The following is a 24762-nucleotide window of genomic DNA, read 5'->3' as shown; positions in this document are numbered from 1 at the left end:
AAGTACGCAACGCTTCGTACAAATAGTACTTTTTTATTTATTTACTAGCTGACGCCCGCAACTTCGTCCGCGTGGATGTAGGTTTTCAAAAGCCCGTGGGAACTCTTTTATTTTCTGGGATAAAAGAAGGCAGGTCATGCCTGTCGTAGAGGTGATGGCCGTTGGAGCCGGAAAGTTCTTGAGTGGAGACCGCGTAGGTATAAGTAAGCGTAGTGTGGGACGCCTTCCAGCACGATGGACCGACGATATACAGAGGCTGGCGGGAAGTGGCTAGGTGAGGAAGGCTGAGGACCGGGTGTGGTGGCGCTCTTTAGGGAAAGCTTATGTCCAACAGTGGACGACCGCAGGCTGATGATGATGGAAAAAATCACGTTGATCCGTTGCACCCCTCACACGTCCCTATCCGCCTTCTCCACTCCTGTCACGCTGGCGAATAAGTTTGGAATAGAACAGGATTTCGATGGAGTGCGTGGATTTTTGTGAACGGAGTTCAACCATGTAGTCGTGGTTTGGTACAATAGTAAATGGTACAATATTAATTCACCAACAACAGTTCCTAAAACCCATAGAATAGGAGTGCAGTACCCTGCAGCATCAGTATTGAAGAGTTGGAACTTAAAGTTCAATAATGGTATATATGTTTGGCATCTACAATATTATCTCACAATCAACAGTGGCTTAGGAGTGCAATACCCTGCATCATCAGGGTTGAAGAGTTGGGATATCGAGTTGAATTATGAAGTCGTTGCTTGGTACCTAAACCAGAGATAGTTTATTCTAAGCGTACCTTTAATATCAATTCAACATCAACTATTCCTAAAACAGCTGATTGAAATCCAAAAGTACAAAAGCTACCCGTGATTATTATGATGATGGTTGAGAAGTTGGCACTTGAAGTTTTAACATGTATGGTTTCTAACAAAAAAGAATGAATGAAATCGGACTACGCGTTAATGAATTACAGCTCAGTATACATTTTAACTTTCAACCCCTCTCCTAAGGGAACCATGCTGAATTTCGGGATAAAAAGTATCCTATATCCTATATATATCCTCATAGTATGACGTCAAATCGTACCAAGTTTCATTGGAATCCATTCAGTAGTTTCAGCGTGATGCGCGGCCGTGATACAGACAGACAGACAGACAGACAGACAAAAATGAAAAAAATTCCAGTTTTGGGTTCAGTATCGATTATAGAGTGCCCTCGAAAAAAAAATTTCAAAATATCTTCAATGTACAGAATTTCACCTGTTACAGTTTTATTATAAGTAATAAAATAATAATAATAATATTGATTCAGATACAAGTTAGCCCTTGACTGCAATCTCACCTGGTGGTAGGTGACGATACAGTCTTGCTTACGACTATTTCGGATCGGAAATTCTTGGATTCAGGTTAAATGCAGTGCAAAAAGAGAGATCATTAGGATTCCGTACCTCAAAAGGAAAAAGGAACCCTTATAGGATCAGTTTGTTGTCTGTCTGTCTGTCCGTCTTACAAACAAAGTACGCAACGCTTCGTACAAATAGTACTTTTTTATTTATTTATTCAGATACAAGTTAGCCCTTGACTGCAATCTCACCTGTTGACAGACATAGAAACGGCGAGACTAGTATATTTTAGTTACTTTCACAGCATTATGTCATATGGCATATTATTAGAAAAGAAAAAGAAAGAAAAGAAAAAACGTTTATTTTTTAAAGCTGTACCACACATTACCAGTTACCAACTGGTTAGGTTATCCCAGCGCCTCTTATACTTGAGTAATAAAGTCAAAAAACCTCAAGTAGAAGAAGCGCCGGAATAAAGTATGTCATGTGTGGCACAACCCAAAAAAAAAGGTCTATCAACACTATATTTTACAAATCCAACAACTGACAATCGAAAAGAGTAATTTATTACCTATTTTGAACAAATCATTTGACTTTGACTTTTGATCCCGGAAAATCAAAGTTCCCACGGGATTTTTAAAAAACCTAAATCCACGCGGACGAAGTTGCGGGCATCATCTAGTGCATACTAAATAGTTTTTGATTTATCATGCAAAATGTCAAAAAATACTATTTACCTATTTATTTATTTTTATTTTTCACTAGCTGCCCCGGCGAGCTTCGTACCGCCTAACAGTCGATTCTTTTTCAGGAATTTTTTAAAAATTTTCTCTCCGTAAGAACCATATTCGTACTTCAAGGAATATTATAAAAAAAGAATTAGCGAAATCGGTTCAGCTGTTCTCGAGATTTGCGATCAGCAACACATTTAGCGATTCATTTTTATATGTACCGAAATTCTAGTTACATAGTAGTAATAAATTAAGTTACATTGTTAATGCTTATCTCTAAACAGAGATTTAGAGATAAACATTTTACTATTGTAGTACGGAAACCTCGGGGCGCGAGTCTGACTCGTACTTGGCCGGTCGGTCTGTCGGTCGGTCGGTCGATTTATTTTAGAATGCATCGTATCGACAGCTGGTGGTAGTAGTTTACATATATCCTACTAATATTATAAACTAGGTGAAGCTATGATAGCCTAGTGGTTAGGACGTCCGCCTTCTAAACGGAGGTCGGGGGGTTCGATCCCGGGCACGCACCTCTAACTTTTCGGAGTTATACGCGTTTTAATTAATTAAATATCACTTGCTTTAACGGTAAAGGAAAACATCGTGAGGAAACCTGCATGCCGAGTTCTCCATAATGTTCTCAAAGGTGTGTGAATTCTACCAATCCGCACATGGCCAGCGTGGTAGACTATGGCCAAAACCCTTCTCACTCTGAGAGGAGACCCGTGCTCTGTAGTGAGCCGGCGATGGGTTGATCATGATGATGATGAGGTGATGCCCGCGACTTCGTACGCGTGGAATTAGATTTTTAAAAATCCCGTGGAAACTCTTTGATTTTCCGGGATAAAAAGTAGCCTATGTCACTCTCCAGGTCAACCATACCCATGCAAAAAATCACTTCGATCCGTTGCTCTGTTGCGACGTGATTGAAGGACAAACCAACGAACCAACAAACAAACACACTTTCACATTTATAATAGGTGTAGTGATGTGTGTGTGTGTGGATGTTTGGATGTTTGTTACTCAATCACACAAAAACGGCTGAACGGTTTTGGATGAAATTGGGAATGGAGATAGATAAAAGTGTTAATTAGAATAGAATAGAATAGAATAGAATAGAATAGAATAGAATAGAATGTTTTTTTATTCATGTAAACTTTTTAAAAGTGCTTATGAATAGTCAGGTTTAATTTACCACTGGTTCGGAATGCCGTTCCTACCGAGAAGAACCAGCAAGAAACTCGGCGGTTGCTCTTTTTAATTTTTCAATTTACAATGTTATTATACCGTACTATACAAGCCATTGCACCCCCGTGCATTGCTGGAGCGAGTCAAATCCAAGCTTTTTTATCGTTTACATAGTCTGCGACTGTATAATATGCTTTTTTTAGGAGCATACTTTTAACACATTTTTTAAACTTGTGTAAAGGCAAGTCTAAAATTGCTTGTGGAATTTTATTATAAAATATTACACTCATTCCCACAAATGACTTTCGCACCTTCCAGAGGCGGAGCGCAGGAGTAGCTAGCTTATTTTTGTTTCTAGTTTGCCTATCATGGAGATCACTGATTTTTTTGTAACTGTGAATGTTTTGTCGTACAAAAATTATATTATTGTAAATATATTGGGAAGCTACTGTAAGAATACCTATTTCCTTAAATATCTCTCGTAGGGAATCGCGCGGTTTTAAATTATAAATTGCACGTATTGGTATATAATTAAATTTAGGGTATACCCTAAATTAACACATAGGCTACTTTTTATCCCGGAAAATCAAAGAGTTCCCACGGGATTTTTAAAAACCTAATTCCACGCGGACGAAGTTGCGGGCATCAACTAGTAATAAAATATAATTTGGACTTATCCGAATTCCGAAAGTCAGGGTTGTCAAATCACACTTATATTATAAAGGCGAAATTTTGTATCTGCGTGTGTGTGTGTATAGGTTTGTTACCCTTTCACGCAAAAAGTACAAGACGGATTTGGCTGAAATTTGAAATAGTGATCGCTTTTGAAAGAGTTCTCGTGGGATTAAAAAACCACTATATCCTCGCGGACGAAGTCGCGTGTATCATCTAGTTACAAATATAAGTATGTAGGTCATATTGTGTGCTTAGACAATTTAATTATATACTTGAGTTTTCATGTAACAGAAACAAAAATGGATTGGCGGAAGAGGAAAAAGAAACGGTTTAGACTCGCAAAAGCAAATCCCTTGCAAAGAGGAGATCTATTAAAATTCATCAGAATCTTTCCAAACCATAATATTATCTTGTGATGATAATGCCATTACTTTTTCGGGGTTATTCCCGTGAGTCACACCCGACGTGAGTAACAATGTGACTCGACGGGAATTTTATTTGACTGAATATGTACTTTTCCGGGATGCTGAATTTGATAATGACATTTATTTTCAAATCCAAAATAGCAGACATGCACTTTTCACAAAAAATAGAAATGGGTGTCGTTTTCAGGTTTTCCAGGATGCTGGTTTTGATAATGACATTAATTTTTTAATCTAAGATGGCGGGCCAGCACTTTTTATAAAAAATAGACGCGAGTGTCGTTTTCAAGGTTCTCCAGGATGGTGAATTTGATGATGACATTTATTTATTTTTAATAAATACTTATATATTATACTTCTATTTTAGTGGATCACAGGATTTTCTTTGACAAGGAAACGACAAAGCAAAAAATCGAATTGAATTAGATTATGATGCTATCACACCGTACCATTTAGAGCCAGCTTCTGAAAATTTGACACTGTGTTTGTAAGTTGATATTATTTAGATACTAGCTAATGCCCGCGACTTCGTCCGCGTGGATTTCACATTTTTCAAAATCCCGCGGGAACTCTTTGATTTTCCGGGATAAAAAGTAGCCTATGTGTTAATCCAGTTAAGAATTCTAAATTTCATTCAAATCCGTTCAGCCTTTTTTGCGTGATTGAGTAACAAACATCCAAACATCTACACTTTCACATTTATAATTCCACTAGCTGCCCTGGCGAACTTCGTTCCGCCTACGGCCTAACAGTCGATTCAAATTTTTTAAATTTTTCTCTCGGTAAGAACCATCCTCGTACTTCAAGGAATACCTAATTTAAAAAAGAATTAGCGAAATCGGTTCAGCTGTTCTCGAGATTTGCGATGACATTTAGTGATTCATTTTTATATTATAGACTAGCTTATGCTCGCGACTTCGTCCGCGTGGGCTACACAAAATTTCGAACCCCTATTTCACCCCCTCCAGAGTTGAATTTTCAAAAATCCCTTCTTAGTGGATGCCTGCGTCATAATAGCTATCTGCATGCCAAATTTCAGCACGATCCGTCCAGTATTTTGAGCTGTGCGTTGATAGATCAGTCAGTCAGTCAGTCAGTCAGTCAGTCAGTCAGTCAGTCAGTCAGTCAGTCACCTTTTTCTTTTATATATTTAGATTAGGATTAGGATAATATAATTATTATGTTACTAGCTGCCCCGACGAACTTCGCACCGCCTACAGTCGATTCTTTTTCAGGACTTTTTAAAAAAATTCTCTCCATAAGAACCATCCCCGTACTTCAAGGAATATTATCAAAAATAATTAGCGAAATCGGTGCAGCTGTTCTCGAGATTTGCGATCAGCAACACATTCAGCGATTCATTTTTATATAATATAGAGATTTACTATTTGTTGTCAGATTTGTCAATGCTGAATTATGTTGTATTTTAGTGACTCAAGACATTCCTTTTAGAAGAAAACAAGGAAAATAAAATGAATGTGCCCAATATACGTACCACTGAAATCCAACATGATGCTGCAACATTCAATTCTGTACTAAATATTGAAAGGTCTACCATACCATACTTGTAAGTTATAGTGTTATGTGTTATAGTGTTATAGTGTTATGCTATGTTTTTTGCATACATTCTATATAGATAATACTCACAATATAATTATGTTGATTGTATGTTTATTAATTCCAGAAATGAAATGGAGAGCTTCAATAGTTCTGCGTCGAATGATACATCTAATGTGACTGTTGAAACAGAAAATGATACATATTGTGTTTATGTGTGTAGTGGGCTTTTAGAGGGAAATTGAATTGTACCTACTTCCTACTTATAAAAATAAAATTTTCATTTTTGAGATCAAAGTGGAATTTATTTTGACTTTTGTATTGTTTTGTACAAGTAGATAGTATATATAGTTTTTAGTCGCTACTAATAGATAAGTGTAGGCAACAAAAGTTATTTTCACAGACAAACGAATGTGTAATCATGTGTTCCTAATAGGTAATCCGCCAGCACAGAGAATTCAACTCCTAGAGTACGCATATACAAGGTTTTACATGAAAACAAAATCGTAAAATGTTGGCGGGGGACAGGGGAGAATGCTTTGTTGTGATTGGTGGACTGACTAATCAAAACAATGTGCGGAATGAGGGTACCGAACGGGCGTGGGCGATGATTCATTTAAAATTCCGTGGGATCACCACGATTTAGCAATGCAATTCCTTAGGTACAGCATCAGGGTCGAGAAGTGGGTCTTCGAGTTCAATGATAAAGTCTTTACTTGGTAGATATAGGTACCTACCTCCAATATCAATTTATAACCGACAGTTTCAAAATCCCATAAGTTTTGGTGGTCATGTCCCCTGCAGCATCAGGATTGAGGAGTTGAAATCCTGTGTGTCCTATATAAAATGACATTTTATATAGGACAATGTTGCAAAGTTTCTTTATCAATTAAAAAAAATACCCAAATCGGTTCAGAAATCTCGGAGATTTCTGTGTACATAGGTAGAAAAACACAACTCCTTTTTTAAAACTCGGTTAAAAAAGTATCCTTTGTTAATCCTCTACTTGTCTGTAAAAGTCCCGTCAAAATAGGTTCTGCCGTTCCGAAGATTAGCCCGTTCAAACAGACAGACAGACAGACAGTTTTTAAAAACGTTTGATTCAGCTGTTATGGTACAGTTCAAATAACAATATTATGAGCTTGCGGTAGTTATTTCGAAATTACAGACAGACACTTCATAGAAGTATGGATTTCTATAATATATACGAGTTGTTTATACACGCTGAGGCAGTAGTTACCTAATAGGTATGTATGTAAGTGAGATTTTATAGTATTCATCAAAAGATAAGTAGGTAATCATTATCATTCAAAAAAAAATTAAAAAATATTTATTTCAGTAGGTAAAACAATTTCACATAGTGCGTAGTAATTGGGACCATCCCAGTAACTGTTTTAGTATTGCTACGAGTACTCGTGGCAGGCGACCCCGCTCTTCCATAAAATCTTATACAATAATAATTGAAATAAGTAGTTCCTTCATAAATCATATATTTACAAAAATTCATCGGTGACATCTGTCCAACTATCTGTGTGCCATCATCAATATATCCGGACGCTAGTGTGAGCGCATGCACTCGCTACACTGCTCATCACTGAGTCTATCTCTTTCTATCACAATGTTAGGTGAAATAGCATACAGGTTACCCACGTGGGCCGAGCAGTTCGGACGTGCATCCAGCGTCACCTTAAAACGTAGTTCCGTCAATGAGACACCAAATTGTTGAAGCTAAAGCTTAGCTTTTCGCTCGACGGTGCGTGTAGTCTGCAGCTAAGGAGTCAGCTGGCATGTTGCGGGTACAAGTATGTGTACAGAATATGGGACATGGTACCTATTATTGTGGTTCACGATCCCAGGATCGCCAGACGTTACTTTTTTTCTGCGAAACACGAATATTTGCTAGCTTGTGCTGACGGCCAATTCAAAGGTAGTGGTTTGGACCCACGTCATCGCACTATTGCTAGAGCTATGGCACCTATACCGGGTTCATTGGCATCGTTCAACGCGCTTTTGGTCAATAAATGCTCAATGGGAGCGATTCAATGACGGGTGTACTTATATTTTTGATTCGGGAGTTCCTGAAGTACGCGGAGAGCATTGCATGAACATTTTTTTTTATTTTTTATTTATTTATTTACAACTTAAAACTATCCTTACAGGCTAACCTAATACGATAGCTAAGTAAACTTAAATAACCCTACTTTATTTAAAAACTTAACAACAACGTTGTGGCCCTTATGAACTCGCCCAGTGAGCAGCTGAACAGGTCGATGTGTTCAGCGACCGAGTTGAGCGTGCAAGTCGCGCGCGTGAGCGGCGCCCGCTGCAGCAGGCAAGTGCGAGCGCGCGGTTGCGCCAGCAGTGTCATTCATTCAATGTCATTCAATGTTCTCAGCGTACATTCAAAATGTTCCTTCCTATAATGTCCTTCCTAAAAATATCCTTTAATGTTTTATCGTTTTGTATTTTGTGTCTTTTTTTGTACCTTTGTTTGTATTTTAATTTATCATTAATTATCTAGTTAGTTTAAGAGGCACTGCCGTTCGAATTAGATATAAAATAAATAATAAAGAGAATATTATGTAAAAATATTACTTACTTTGCTTAAAGTTTCAAATTTTCAAATTATGCTAATCAGGAAACATACATAAAAACCAACACGTAGACTTTAAGAAAAATGAGTAGTTTTTTATGTAGGTCCCTTTATCACCTGATACTCGGCCTAAACTAGCAGATATGCGTACGTTAAAAATACACACTAACACAACTCTATCCCAAATATTTTGTTTTTCAGAAAACGTATCGTCTGGCGGTCCTGGGAACTTGCTCTAGCGTCTAATACTTATTGTTATCATATTGCTCGTAGTTGCCGGCACGCACGTCACGACACATGTTGCTCTAGCTCGGTCACGATGTCGTACACTCCAGATATTGCGACACTAGTTTCACGCGCTCTCCGGTTAGTTTCTCTCTACGTGAATATTATTTGAACAGGGCCTTGTTATTTTTGTCTTTCAATCTTTATTATAATAGATTTTTTTTTGTTATTATCACGTACTACTCGTATCCACTTTGACAAGTGATTGTGAATAGTGGAAGATTTGTCTGTAGTATTTTATGTTATTCCTACTTGTTTTTTGCAGAAAAAAAAAAGAAAATTGAATCAAAGAAATCAAAGAAAATTCAACAAGTTCTGGACTATACAATTTTTTTTTGTATTGCAGACTACCTAGCGCTTGGCTGCAATCAAACCTGGCGAGTGATGATGCAGCCTAAGATGGAGCGCACTTGCCTAGAGGATGCTTAGTCAATCTGAACTTGAAGTTACCTATATTAAAAGTGAGGGACAGGAAAAGACAAGAAAAATCCGAGCGTTTTTTTTCCGCTCAAGGAATTTTGTTGGAATATCCCCCAACCTAGGTATACCTACTAAATGTATAGCAATGATCTCAGAAATGTTATTAGCAGCAAGTCCCCCGCGGGGAGCAGGGCTACAGAAGATAAAGTAAATGATGCAGTCTCGGGGGACGACGATATATTGCTGCTCCACGCCCACCTCTGTTCCCAATTCCTTACAAGTTTTACTGACTTTGCCCAACAATCTTTTTGTTTGTTGTACCAAAAATAATTAGATTTTTAACCAATTTCCAAATAAGAGTAGTTCCTGTAGACTAAGGACTAGTCATTCAGCTTGGACAAGTGGTGGAATTTTTTATTTATGTGTCTGGATTGGTAGACTTCACACACCTTTGAGAGAACATTATGGAAAACTTTCAGGTATGCAGGTTTCCTCACGATGTTTTCCATCACCGTTAAAGCAAGTGACATTTAATTACTTAAAACGCATATGACTCCAAAAAGTTAGAGGTTTTGAACCCCCGACCTTTTAGGTTATGACAGCTTATAAATATTTTTTTTTTTTTTTTACTAAGTCCCCTGATGTTGTTCAAAGCAAAGACAAAGACAAATACTGTGGCACAGTGGAGCGGTCAAAGTTCAGCCGCGAAGGCATTCGGTGATGTTTGAAAGCCGTCAGCGATCATTAATCACGCGAGGAGGCGAGTGTATTATCCTCGTGGAGGATATGTGGAGGGGGGAGGGTGGATGTATGGGATTACGGGTTTACGACTGCCCCCTTAATTTCGGAGATGTCGGTTTTAGTGGTTTATTAGTACATGCTATTAACCTGGAGTTTTTTCCCGCAGCTTTGTCTGCATGAACGTTTACGTTTTATAGAAAACTCGCTTGTTAATTAAGCTTTTGGTTTATTGTATATCATGGATTTCCGCAAAGGAATGCCTGATGCCATTTTATTTTATTATTTTTGTTCTTGTGGTATCTTATTATAGTATTTTATCTTGTGGTGGTGTCTTATTTTTGTTGAACCCGTATAATTTCTGTTGTTGCTTCTGGTTAATGCCGACCTTAATGTGGGATAAGGACAAGAGGAAGAAGTATTTATATTGAGAATCGAACATTGAACCATCGCTAACGACTAATTAACACGTTACACCACAAAAAATCATATTACCTTGTATTTTCCAATTTGTATTTTCCGTTAATTCTTCTGGTTATTTAATTAGCAAACAATTGAGATTGGTTTGCCGTCAAGTCTCTACGGGCGCCGCACAATTTGTTATTGTACCCCCGTTTTCGCTTGTTTGTTTACCAAATATTACTTTTTTGAGTGCCTAGATGAGAAAAAGGTTGGCTGGAAATTGGTTACTAACTGGTAAAATATGTAGCTTTTATAACTTTAAAAAAAAAATTCTCAAAAGCTCGCTGATGTCTTGGTGGCTTCGATTTTCCGGGATAAAATGTAGCTTATGTCACTTTCCCAAGGAATTTATATCGATGCACTTTCCCGATCTTACCGAGACCTACCCATGCAAAAATTCACGACTTTTTCGCATGGTTGCTCCATTGCGACGTGATTGAAGGACAAACCAACAAATTGTACGGGAGCGATGCGCTGGCTCGACTGTACCAAAGGGAGATCTCCCACCGAGCGGTTGGCTGTGCTCTGTAGCGCCAGCTGGGCCGACGGTTGTGTCTTGTTACTTATATTTATAGTCCAGATTGCAGAAAACTCCGTTAGTGCGAGTACTGTCGGTGGTACATTTGTTCGGGACTACGTCGTGAAATGTTATCGATTGAATAGCGCCATCTAGTTGCATCTGTGGCAACCGCCACAAAATCAACAAACTTATTAACAAACAAACAAACAGATACATTTGCACATTTATAATATTGATAGTGATTTGTCACCATAGACGTTTGTCACCTCATAGAACATGATAAGAAATATAATGTCGATCGGCAATTAGCTATGATCGCGAGTCACGAGGCAATCTTATCTGACGGACGTAATTTAGCTGGGCCGATGTCAATTAGTGCAGTTATGTTGATTAGCACTAATTACAAGCAAACTGTCCATATTGCAAGATCCTATGCTAATAACACAATATTAGTATGTAAACCACGAGAGATGATTGCCATGTGAATTTGTGTGTGCTGTAGTCCAACCGTTTATTGCAAAAAATTGTTAAATCCTTCGTAATAATATCGTCTATTGTGAAAAGTTATAATATTATATCAAGTAATATTACCATTTACCCTGGCAACGAAATAATATGATTACTTTCAGCCTTTTCCCGTACAAAAAGCTTGAAATAGTGTAAGTACAGGGTTTGAGCGTGGGAGGAGGATGGAGCGATATTATTTCCTCCGTCCCTCGAGGGTCAGCTATCAGCCATCATAGTTACTGTGAGTTTGATATATGACTCTTTGTGTGAGATGTTTGATTAAGGTCACATTGTGTAACGCGGAAAATTTAACTCCTCACGCGCCATTTTAACTTTTTGTGTCCAATTTCATGTGAAAAGAACGATTTTGTCCTTATTTTAAAGGTGAACCATACTAAAAGACTTGACAGCTGACCCATAGAGTTAAAAACCGGCCAAGTGCGTTCTGGTTCCGTACTGCAGTCGTATTTTTTCGACATTTGCTAGGATAATTCAAAAACTATGATATATAAAAATAATAAAAATTTGTTTTAGAATGCACAGGTGAAGACCTTTCATGTGATACCCCACTTGATATAGTTATCTTACTTGGAAAATTGAAAATACTAATTATTAGTTCATGACCACAATTTAATTTTTTTTGTGTGATGTAACCACAAATTCACGGTTTTCACTTAAGACAGAGTTAAAACGAGACAGAGCTATATCTATCACATAAATCTGTCTCGTTTTAACTCAATCTTAAGTCTGAGTAATGTCAGAGTGCGCCTAAAAAGATTGATTAAAACCATTTCAGGGAGTTGGCCCTTAAACAAGATTTATAAATGTAAGATTTATAATGTGGAAGTCCCAGTAACAACCACTAACCAGCGTAAGTATCAGAAACAACACCGATACAGGAGGGTACAAGATGCTACTTAACAACGCACATTCACAAAGTTCCCGACGCCCATAAACTAACACGTTAGCCCCTTCATACATTGCGTTACTCGCAGGAGACGATACCGCAGTCGCATGCCTGGAGAATAGGAGACGCAACGCGCGGGCGACGACATGGCGGGTATCGCGAGATTAGTAGCAGATGCGAGGAAGTCTGCATACTAATGTATGTGAGATACTCCTCAGCGACTCACTTTCGAGACTCGCGTACGATACTAGTCGTCTATAAGTATCGTAATGTAAGAAGGGCCTTATACAAACAGAATTTGTAGTTTGTTTCGACTTCGCAACTTTGCAGAACCAACTACAAAATATATACGTGTACGCCACGTGAGAAACCTATTTGACAATACTATTAGGAGTAGGTAATAAACTTGAGGAGATTCGTACCAGAGTTTAAACAACATGACCCAATGGATTGCTAAGCTGAAGAAGCAATGGGTGAGGCAATGGGGCATAAAGTTCGAAGAATCAATAGACATCGGGGTCCCTAGATGCAGGAATGTCAACCTTACACTGGAAAGCGCAGGGTTGGGAGACTTTCCACTAGATGGAAAGACGACATCAAACGACGGCAGGGCGCCGCTGGATCCAGGCGGGCGGCGCAAGGCCGCGGCGCGGCGTGTAGAAGTCTCTATATAGGAGACCTATGTCTAGCAATAGACCTCTATCGGTTGACGATGATGATTTTACCTGTTAGGTATACATAGATCTAGGCTACAACTGAAAAATCTCTAAACGTCCTCCGAGTTTTATATAAAAACACTAGATGATGCCCGCGACTTCGTCCGCGTGGATTTAGGTTTTAAAAAATCCCATTGGAAACTCTTTGATTTTCCGAGATAAAAAGTAGCCTTTATTGTCCTTCCCCGGGATCCAAGCTATCTCTGTACCAAATTTCATCAAAATCGGTTGAACGGATGGACCGTGAAAGACAGACAGACAGACACACTTTCGCATTTATAATATTAGTATGGAAGTATGGATTATTTACGCACCTTTGAGAAAATAGAGAACTTTCAGGCTCAGGCATGCAGGTTTCCTCTAGATGTTTTCCTTCACACTGGTCGCTAAATAAAGACTACCTAAGACCTAATAGCGAAATGGAAACCACTTCAAGTGTGAAGTTTCAAGTGTATTTTGCTTCTAAATTGAATTACTTTACTGAGTGTCGCGCTAAGAGTGTCGCTTAAGCCAAATGGCAGAGCCTACGACACGACGCCATTTGCAAATGAGGCGCTTAGCCACACTCCTGTACAGAACACATTACTGTAATGGCCGCTACCACTCTCATAATAAAAACTTTAACAACGCCGCAATATCAGAAAGTGACGTTTTAACCTAAAATAGGTAGGTCTACGGTAAACCTAATACCCAAAGTACCGGTGAAAAAGCGGCGATATTGATGCTGTTAATGTAGAACTGTAATAAAATTTTAATAAGACGTCTATTACAGAGCAATCGATCAAAATTAAGATCAAAATAAAGCGTAAGAATGAATTAGAAGCCCTCGGATGATCTCTGACCCGCACGACGCCTATCAATCAAATAGATCCTACTTAATAATGCACTATGATCGTCTATGTCTATAGTCTCTACACTATCGACAAATAAATGAAAAAGAGCTTTACAGGATCATCAATAGAGTTTATTATCGAGGTAATAATAAAGATTCAGATACTTTTCTCTATAATGTGATTAATGAAATACATCGAGTGGTATAGGTACAGGAAAGTGTCTTATGGTAACGTTGATGTATGGGCGATTAGGAATGATAGAACAATGGAGATAATATTACGAAATAAATACTTGTAAAATAGTGATAGACAAACTTAACATGAAAATATAAAAGCCAGGACTGTGTTGTGATAGTTATTTTTATGGTGCCACTATCAATCGTGGGTTTTCTACTCATAATATGATTAACATTGAATATGAGTCATGGCCAACACTTCAAAAAGTAGGTAATCAAAGAAAATGAATTGGATCTTCAAGTTCTATTCTATCTAACACATTTTTGTAACTATAATAATATAATTAAAATGGTTACAATATAAATTACTATAAATTATCTTAACTATCCATGAATCTTCAATTTCCATCGCCAAATTGATTGAGATTACGAAATTACTTATAGATTGGGACTAATAATAAATTATAGTAAGTAGGTACCTACGAAAATTACTGTAGTTTGAGGAATTATTTGCTATATTCTGTTAAAGGCAATTTTTAATGAAAAACCTTTTTTCAATTTTAATACAATGCATAAAATTTATAAAACAAATATTATGATATAAGATCATGTTTCCTATTTTATAAGTGATTTTTTATTCATAATGAATAATTAATAGCCTCCCTATAAATTTTAATTAGAAGCAATTGTAACTAATCTCCTTACTCTAAGTCGCCCTAGATAAACTAAATTTTAAGCTAGACAATTACTGAAATATGGAGACGGTTTTAATCTTGTAAGACTATAAATTCATCACAAGAGGCGAAGGGACGTAAGGGAAGGGGAAGGGGGGGAGATAAAATTGCTTATTAAAGTTTAGCTTCGACTGGAGAATAGAGGAACTTGTACTGCGTTTAACTAGCTTACTCGGATTAGCTACGAGAGATGCGGGATACACAATGTTAGGAAGCTGTAATAAACTCATTGAAGTAGCTGGGTTTTGATCTCATATAAGTAGGTTTATACTTTTTAGAAAGTAGATATTGTTTTCTTTTGTGGTGTATGATAAAAGTAAAGAACTAAAACTTATATATTACTTATAACTACGTAAGTAAATGAGCATGTAAAACTTAAGTTAACCTAATTCAACTATCAATTCATATTATTTAAAAACATTAGGTAGCAATATGTCTGAATATATATGACACTATTAAATTGCGTTAAATCCATACTAAAATAAATAATTAAAAATGCGAAAGTGTTATTTCTGTCTTTCTACCACAACGTCTATGGGTTCTTTGCCAAACCCGGAAATCAAATTCTCACGATTTTCAGGGTTCCGTAGCTCAAAAGGAAAAACGTAACCCTTATAGGATCACCCTGTCTGTCTGTGTGTCAAGAAACCTAGATAGTACTTACCGTTGACCTAGAATAATGAAATTTGGCAGGTAGGTAGGTCTTATAGCACAAGTAAAGAAATAAATCCGAAAATTGTGAATTTGTGTTTACATCATGAAAAAAAATTAAAATGTGTTCTTGAACAAATAATTAATATTTACAAGATTACTATACAATGTGGGGTATCGAATGAAAGGACTTTTTACCTGACATTCTAAAACAGATTTAAATTTAGTATTAAGTATACCTAATGGTATTTAATTTACCGTGCAAAATGTTTAAAAAATACGACTGTACGACGGAACCCTCAATGCGCGAGTGTGACTCGCTATTGGCTGGTTTTTTTTTTTGTAAAATCAAATTTTACGGGGACAAAAACGCGGGCATCATATTATTATTATACTAAGTACAAAATATAAGGAAAAAGTCGGCCTCTAGTCTGTGCGAAACCGTCGACATTTAGCTATTTACGCAACAGACGTTTAGTACCCAGGTACCGGCTTAAGTCTTTGCCAACTTTACATTCCTGCGAATACCTTTATTAATTTAGATCGTGTAGGCGTAATGTGCAAATGTTGAATAAAGAAACAAGTTAGTGCGCGAGTACATACAATTAACGACCTATTGTTGAACTTCTTCACGTTTGTCGGCGAACATTTGCATATTTTTATCTCCGTCTGGGGAAATATATTCGCTCTTACATTCTCACAATAATGTACTATTATCTACGTACACAGATACTTATGATAAAATATTATCATCATCACATATTATTTTCATACACTTTTTATGTAACAAAAATATACAGCGTTAGTTTTAGCGTATAAGTAGTTTGTTCATAATCAGTAACAGAATCGATTGCAATCATTTTTACTACGGGTTATATTTTGACCAAAATTACTTTAAATTCCTACATGTTCAACACCTAGTTGAATGACCGCATGCACCAGCTGATTCAAGCGGCGCGAGCGAGAGCGCGCACGATCGACGCCAGCCGTCCCGTTCGCTCACAGCCCCTTGCTTGGGGTGACCATGTTTTTTCGGGACAACGACTCGATACAAAAAGCTTATGACTTCGTGAGTTTTCAATTAAATATTTTTGAAAATTTGTATTCTTTATGTAAAATATTCGACGCGACGTGTTTCGGTTTTTACGTACCTATACTTAAACTGACGTGTATATTAGATTCGATAGGAGTTTTTATTTTAGCGTATAATGGATAAGGAAGATTTCATACGATTTATGACATTGGTTAAGTATAAAATGTATATCGCGATACCCGAGTTCGATCCCGACGAAATCATATTAGACTCTAATTAATATTTTGTAATTTGTTCTATAAAATAGTGAAGTTTGAAGGTCACGGTCGGCCATTACGATTGACGACATTACCGATCAGCTGTACAACGCAACAAGACGTTCTGTGTACCTACGGAAATAATGCGTGTGTGACGCAATAATTGTGTTAGTTTTGGATATTTTACGATTTATAGAAATCTTTATTAATTTGCGATTAGCAAATAATGTATCTGCATCAAATTCCAGAAGGGGTGAGTTGCACAGTTATTAATATCAGGTTAGGCATCACTTTAGCCTTTATAGTGGTTTTTAAATGTTGATTTCTCGATTGTCGTAGCCTCACGGGAATGCCCTTCTTGGACCCTGACCTTTACAAACCCTGAATACAGCTAGCCGAGGTCTGGTTTTGGCAGAGTTCCGGTACAAAATTAGTAAAAACTCTCCTGGCGCCTAAAATCTAGGATAAGACTTAGCCTAAGTGCATGTTTGTATAATAAATAACTAGTTTAAACAGTTTTGTGTAGCATTATTGAAGCAAACCCGTAACAAATAGCGCCCAACGTTAAAAACTAAAGGGTTTGCATTAATATTAGCCCATTCGCAATATAATTTAGCGAGTAACATTTAGTGGACGGCGGTACCCGCGTCAAGATAATATTATTATTCGCGGGGGCGCGCTCATGTCTTGCAAGATTACACACACAACGGGAATTATTTAATAATTAAGATAGTGCTACACCGTGCTTTGCGATTCTTACCCGCCGTTATTGCATTGTAATAGCTACGTAATATTGAAGAAAAATGTACATATTATCATGAATAACTATTGTATGCAGGGTTGTCACATTGAACAGATAGGTAAAAAGTTAATTAAGTAATAGTTAATATTGGGAAATAATCTTATTCTTTGTCACTTAGATACTTAATTATAAGGCTTAAGGATTATTACTGATAGATGTTCTGTAAATATTTTCTAAGGTGTAGTATTTAGGGTAATAGTGTAAATATCTATATATAGATGTTAGTTTAGGTAAGGCATATGATAACTCGTTTTGGAAAATTGTGCAGCCATATACGAGTATCAGCTAACAAATAACGCAATAATCATTGTATTTCTCACCTTAAGTTTTCTTGAATTGCTTCCAACCATGGATCCTCAATACTTGTTAAAAGATGAAGTCGAATTCGAACTCGCGTGTCGTGGATATACTCAACCAGGGTTAGTATCGGCCTTAAGAAAAATCCTAAAAAACATGTTGGAGGCTGAAAGCTCAATGGAAGTGTCGTACGAGTTCAAAACACCTCCGCAATCTGTACATAGCCCTAGTACGGAATTAGATACATGCTCTAAAAAGATTAGCACTATTAAGTGCTATCTATCCGAGATACAAGAAAAGCCAGATAAGCAGCTTTATAAGCGGTTAGTTTCACGTTTATTTCATGTAGTAAATAGATTAAACTTGGCTATACCTTTGGATGAAATTGAGAAGGCTAGACGTAACGCGCTCTTAGATAAAACATCCATACTATTAAAGGAACTAGAAGGCAAGGATGACATGCAAGATGGGGACGAAATAACTCCGGAAATGAGAGAGGCCTTGCATAATTCTATAGGGGAGGATAGTAAAAAAATTTTAAACCTTATAGATGAACAGACTTCCGAAGAGAAGGCAGGCCCGACCTCGAACGTTATGCAAGACAAGCTTCTAGTTGATGAAGTTCAACCTGTGCGTAAGCATAAGCTAGTACCGATAAGCCAGTGGGGTGTTCACTTTTCGGGTGACAACAAATTTAGCGTCAATGCCTTCATTGAAAGGGTACAGGAACTAAAGGATGCCAGGCATGCGACACATGATGATTTATGGCAGCATGCAATCGATTTTTTTAAAGGGGACGCGTTAATATGGTTTCGTGCGAATAGAGAATTTGTGAGGGACTGGAACGAATTAGTTTTGTTATTAAAGCGTACTTTCCAGTCACCCTACTATCAGGAAGAATTACTAACTGAGGCGAAAGCGAGAACTCAAGGAAAGAATGAACCAGTACTTATATTTATTGCGGTAATGCAAAATATGTTCAATAGGCTTCCTAATAAAATCTCGGAAACTGAAAAATTAATGATTATAGTTAAAAATCTGCAGCCGTATTACCAAAGGGCGGTATGTCGGGATACTTTTACCTCAATTTCTGATCTGGTAAACGTCATGCGGATTATCGAAAGAACCAAGATCAATTGTGACAAATTCCAGGAACCGAAATCGGTCGTTAATGCATTAGAACCAGACTTAGCCTACAAATCAAGTACAGAAACTGACATAGACAAAAAAGAGGTAAGTCTCATAAATAGAACAGATAATAAACCTAACAGTAACATGAGATGCTGGAATTGTCGTGAGACTGGTCATTTATTCCGGTCATGTTCTGTACCGAAACAAAGGTTATTTTGCTACCGCTGCGGCCGTTTCGGTATAACCTTAAAAGATTGCACATGTAAGGGAAACGCCAGTGGGGAAGGTCGGAAACCTGCCAACTGAACCTTTCCTCTAAAGGTAATAATGAAGAGTGGCAGGACTGGTTAGATTTTATTCACACCTTCATGTCTAAGAAATCACTATCCCAGTTGACATTAAAAAAGGAAAATGATAACAGGCCATATATACGCCTAAATATTCTTAATTATATTTGCAATGGTTTATTAGACTCTGGGGCTACTTGTACGGTAGTGAATAGAGAGTTTGGGGACACTTTAAAACGGCTTGGGGTGAAGCCACATAAAATAAAATCTATGCACATCGCTACGGCAGATGGTGCTAATCATTGTATAAATGAAGGTTTTGATGTGCCAGTAGTGTTCAATAATCAGTTTCACTATGTCTCCATGCTGCTCATGCCTGATTTGTCTCAACAATTGATCTTGGGTAAAGATTTTTTTGACATATTTGAAATTTCATTTAGGTTTAAAGTAGAAGCACCAGAAGGAATACCAGTAGTTAGTTCCATTGAAGACAAAACGGCAGCTCTAGTAAGCAAAGAAGAATTAGACGAGTACCAGCAACAAAAACTTTTAGACATTATTGAGGAAATAAGGAAATGCGTAGGTATAGGGTTGGGTAGAACCAAAATACTCAAGCATTATATAGATACAGGGGACAGTAAACCGATATATCAAAAACAGTACAACTTTTCTCCAGCCATTAGGAAAGAAATTGAACGCGAATTGGATGAGATGTTAGAAAAAGACGTAGTTGAACCTTCTCATAGTCCCTGGTGCTCTCCTATCGTTGTAGTAAAAAAAGCTAATGGTACTAATAGGCTTTGTCTAGATAGTAGACAGCTGAATAAAATTACGAAAAGAGATACTTATCCGCTACCAAGAGTCTCCTGCATTGTAGATAATTTGAGAAATGCAAAATTTCTAAGTACAATTGACTTAAAATCAGCCTTTTGGCAAATTGAACTCGAGGAATCTAGTAAAGAAAAAACAGCATTTGCTATACCGGGCAGGGGTCTTTTTCATTTCAAAGTTATGCCCTTTGGCTTAGTAAACGCATCACAATCTCAACAGAGATTAATGGATATTTTATTTCATGCTCTAGAAGGTAAAGTTTGGACCTACCTAGATGATATTGTTATTTGCTCGGAAAGCTTCGATGAACATTTAGAGATTTTAAAGCGTGTAATGGACATCCTTAAGGAGGCTGGTCTTACAATAAATATTGATAAATGTAATTTTGCACGACCTAGTTTACGCTTTTTAGGCTACATTGTAGACAAAGACGGACTGCGTACAGATCCTGATAAAGTTTCGGCAATTATGAACTTCCCAAGACCCAAAAACATTACAGAATTGAAGAGATTCATTGGAATTGCTAGTTGGTACCGAAGGTTTGTTAAAAACTTCTCTCTAATAGCTGCCCCACTTCATGATTTGACAAAAGGCAAAAGAACTAAAAAGTTTATCTGGACTGAAGAAGCGGAAAAGGCATTTTTAAATCTAAAAACATTACTTACTTCAACACCGGTCATTTCTTGTCCAGATTTCACCAAACCCTTCATAATACAGTGTGATGCCTCAAGTAAGGGAATAGGCGCCGTGTTATGTCAAAAAATTAACAATGTCGATCAACCAATATCTTATTTAAGTAGAAAATTAAATAATCGCGAACAATTGTACTCAACTTCGGAACGGGAACTTTTAAGTATTCTCTACGCTATAGAGAAATTTAGACCGTATATAGATGGCACACACTTCACCGTAGTTACCGATCACAGTGCACTTAAAACGTTACATAAGATGAAGGATCCGCATGGTAGATTAGGGCGATGGGCTATGAAGCTACAGCAATTTAGTTTTGATATAATTCACAGACCGGGCAGAAGTAATGTAGTGCCAGATGCCTTATCTAGGTCGATTAATGCACTTACAGATTCAGATCGAAGTAACATACAGATTTTGGATAAGCATAAAGATGAATGGTATAAAAATATGGTAGCTAAAATAGATAGTGGGCAGAATATTAGTCATGACTGGCAGGTTAGAGAGGGTTTACTATATAAGAAAATTTGTTTAAAACAATATCCTGACAAAGTTAATGATTGGAAATTGGTTATCCCGAAATCTCTGCGTACGGATGTGTTAAAATACTGTCATGATGATGTCACAGCAGGTCATTTAGGTATACGAAAAACATTATTTAGAATTAAACAATTTTACTTTTGGCCAGATATGCTACGGGAAGTCAGGCAATATATAGGGAAATGTGACACTTGTGCAAAAGTCAAAGTTTCACAAAAATTACCCTTAGGTCATATGGGCCAACACAGAACAGTTACTGGTCCATGGCAGGTAATATCTTTAGATTTAATGGGGCCTTTCCCTAAAAGTAAAAATTGTAATACAATGCTTTTAGTAATAACCTGCTTATTTAGTAAGTTTACACTATTATTTCCTTTGAGATCAGGTAAAGCCGACAAAATTTGTGAAATTTTAGAGAAGCAGTTCCTGCTTTTTGGAAAAGTTATGGCCATAATCTGTGATAACGGAAAGCAATTTGATTCACACTTATTTAGAGAACTTGCAAAGAAGTATGATAGTCAAATTTGGTACACCCCAAACTACCACCCTCAAAGCAATCCCACTGAGCGCGTTAATAGAGTCATTGGTACGATGATAGCTTCTTATATAAATTCTAAAAAACATAATGAATGGGACATACATTTACAGGAATTTGCTCATGCTATTCGGACTTCAGTGCATGAAACTACAGAATATACCCCATCATTTTTATTTTTTGGTCGAGAAACATCCTTTCCAGCAAATCTTACCAATAAATCTGATTGCATACAATCATTTACTAATGACCAGCCACTTCTAATTGATACAGAAGGATACTTAGCAAACTTAAAGTCTCGATCTGAGTTGTACAAAGAAGTACAACTGAAGCTAAAATCAGCACATGACAAAAGTATCAGATTTTATAACGTAAAACGGCAAGTAGCAAACTTTAAAGTGGGCGATGTGGTTTGGAAAAGAACTAAATTTTTGTCTAAAGCAGGTACAAAGTTTATGGCAAAATTAGCACCGAAATTTGAGAAAGCAATAATAATAAAGAAATTATCGGATAACGTTTTTCACTTGAACAACGCTTATGGCAAATCTGTTGGGGTTTGGCATGCCAAAGATTTAAAGGCATCTAGGCGTGATGATGCATAAAGAAAATAAAATATATCCTGTTGGGATCATATTTTTTTTTCTTCCTAGGTTGGGGGAATATAATGGATAAGGAAGATTTCATACGATTTATGACATTGGTTAAGTATAAAATGTATATCGCGATACCCGAGTTCGATCCCGACGAAATCATATTAGACTCTAATTAATATTTTGTAATTTGTTCTATAAAATAGTGAAGTTTGAAGGTCACGGTCGGCCATTACGATTGACGACATTACCGATCAGCTGTACAACGCAACAAGACGTTCTGTGTACCTACGGAAATAATGCGTGTGTGACGCAATAATTGTGTTAGTTTTGGATATTTTACGATTTATAGAAATCTTTATTAATTTGCGATTAGCAAATAATGTATCTGCATCAAATTCCAGAAGGGGTGAGTTGCACAGTTATTAATATCAGGTTAGGCATCACTTTAGCCTTTATAGTGGTTTTTAAATGTTGATTTCTCGATTGTCGTAGCCTCACGGGAATGCCCTTCTTGGACCCTGACCTTTACAAACCCTGAATACAGCTAGCCGAGGTCTGGTTTTGGCAGAGTTCCGGTACAAAATTAGTAAAAACTCTCCTGGCGCCTAAAATCTAGGATAAGACTTAGCCTAAGTGCATGTTTGTATAATAAATAACTAGTTTAAACAGTTTTGTGTAGCATTATTGAAGCAAACCCGTAACAAGCGTTTCATAATTGTTGTAAAAACAATGAAAATGAATACCTTATGTAAGTGTAACTTGTGCTAATATTGTTTGATTGGATTAACCACAGTTAAACTAAAAAGAAAATACGAGACATTTCACCGTGATTAATAGCCTCATCTGGTGACAGAAGGGCTGGCTCATTTTTTGCCCAATGCATTGCAGCAATGCAGCCAGTATTCTTTTCTTGGCACCATTCTACACGGTATTTTCATTAAAAAACAGTTATGATTTTGTTCTATATAAACTAGTGGTTTCACTGTATTCCACTTAGTTTTCGTTGAACTTTGTATTACGAATAACTGCTTAATTCGGCATATCCTCGAGGCTTAACTTGCGCTTAAACTGCGAGCAAATGTTTATTCAGCCACTGCAGACACAGAGGTTGCAGTCGGGGGCCATAAATTCCGAAGACAAGATTAAACTTGTCAGGGGGGGCCATTTACTTAACGCAAATTTATGCAAATATCGCGCCTTGCTTTGAGCTCCGCGAAATTTGGAGATTTCCTCCGTTTCTCGTTTCTCTAATATCACCGGATGCTGAATGGGTGGACCAATGAGGGCCAAATGCCAAATTGATTTCTATTTGAGAGTTTCGTGGAAAATGGAAGAATTTAATTCATTGATGGACAGTGAAAACCTTGAAGTCAGTTGAATTTTTACGGTCTGTAAGTTGTAACTTTGGTCGCTTGTTCATCATTCAAATTCTCAACTCAATAATATTTGTTTGAAGAATAATATTGTTGAAACTATGTCAAGGAAGGTATTTAACATGGAATGCCAAGAATCAAGATGGATCTTATGTTCTCCATGTTCTTGTATGTTTACAAATAAAATTATTCTTTGAACTTAAGTTCATTAATATATTTTATTACTAGCTGCCCTGGCGAACGTCGTTCCGCCTAACAGTCGATTCAAATTTTTTAAATTTTTCTCTCCGTAAGAACCATCCTCGTACTTCAAGTAAAAAAATTTTTTACAAAAAAAATAAAAACCGACTTCGTTACACAAACACTAAAAATTGAAAAATAATTTAATTTATTACCGAATATATTCTGTATACAAGAGTTAATATAGTTCCATAATAATACTTTTTGGTGCCGGTGCCAATTAGCTTTAGCTGCGCGAATCGTCTAGACTTCATATTTTTATGGGACTCCACAATGGCACCTCATTGGCACCGACCCCAAAAAATATTATTATGGAACTATATTAACTCTTGTATACAGAATATATTCGGTAATAAATTAAATTATTTTTCAATTTTTAGTGTTTGTGTAACGAAGTCGGTTTTTATTTTTTTTGTAAAAAAATTTTATTTCACAATTTTTAGTGGCCCCATGGAATTATGCTATGACTGCTTAAAAATCTACTGTTTACTAAGCTATTACACTGATCGCGAGCAATTTACTCTTATCCGTTGAGGAGTTCCAGTATCTATCTTCGAAGATGTTCATCAGATCTTCACCAAATTGAAATGGGACCAACTTTGAAGTATACCCTTTCAAACAAAAAAAGAATTTTCAAAATCGGTCCAGGCGTTTTCGAGTAATCGGGGAACATACATAAAAAAAAAAAAAAAAAAAAAAAAAAAA

At 36.9% G+C, this 24762-nt stretch overlaps 2 protein-coding genes and 1 long non-coding RNA gene across 4 annotated transcripts in view; 2 read left to right on the top strand and 1 right to left on the bottom strand.

The window, feature by feature from the left end:
• The window catches only part of LOC117986168 (collagen alpha chain CG42342), a 440414-nt gene that overhangs the window by 315278 nt on the left and 100374 nt on the right, over positions 1-24762 (bottom strand). The window lies entirely within an intron of this gene.
• Positions 2575-6197, top strand: LOC138402941 (uncharacterized). The gene is made up of 3 exons (XR_011237249.1): positions 2575-4836; positions 5780-5916; positions 6034-6197. It is a non-coding gene; the product is annotated as an uncharacterized lncRNA (long non-coding RNA).
• LOC138402849 (uncharacterized) lies at positions 16662-23114 on the top strand. The gene is made up of 3 exons (XM_069501219.1): positions 16662-16991; positions 17078-22850; positions 22937-23114. The coding sequence occupies exon 2, from the start codon at positions 17889-17891 to the stop codon at positions 19272-19274; it is 1386 nt and encodes a 461-aa protein (XP_069357320.1). The 5' UTR covers positions 16662-16991; positions 17078-17888; the 3' UTR covers positions 19275-22850; positions 22937-23114.

Source organism: Maniola hyperantus, chromosome 10 (assembly GCF_902806685.2).
Source record: "Maniola hyperantus chromosome 10, iAphHyp1.2, whole genome shotgun sequence".
Taxonomy (NCBI): Eukaryota; Metazoa; Arthropoda; class Insecta; order Lepidoptera; family Nymphalidae; genus Maniola; species Maniola hyperantus.
Note: the sequence above shows the minus strand (reverse complement) of the source record. Positions and strands in the feature narration are given on the sequence as shown.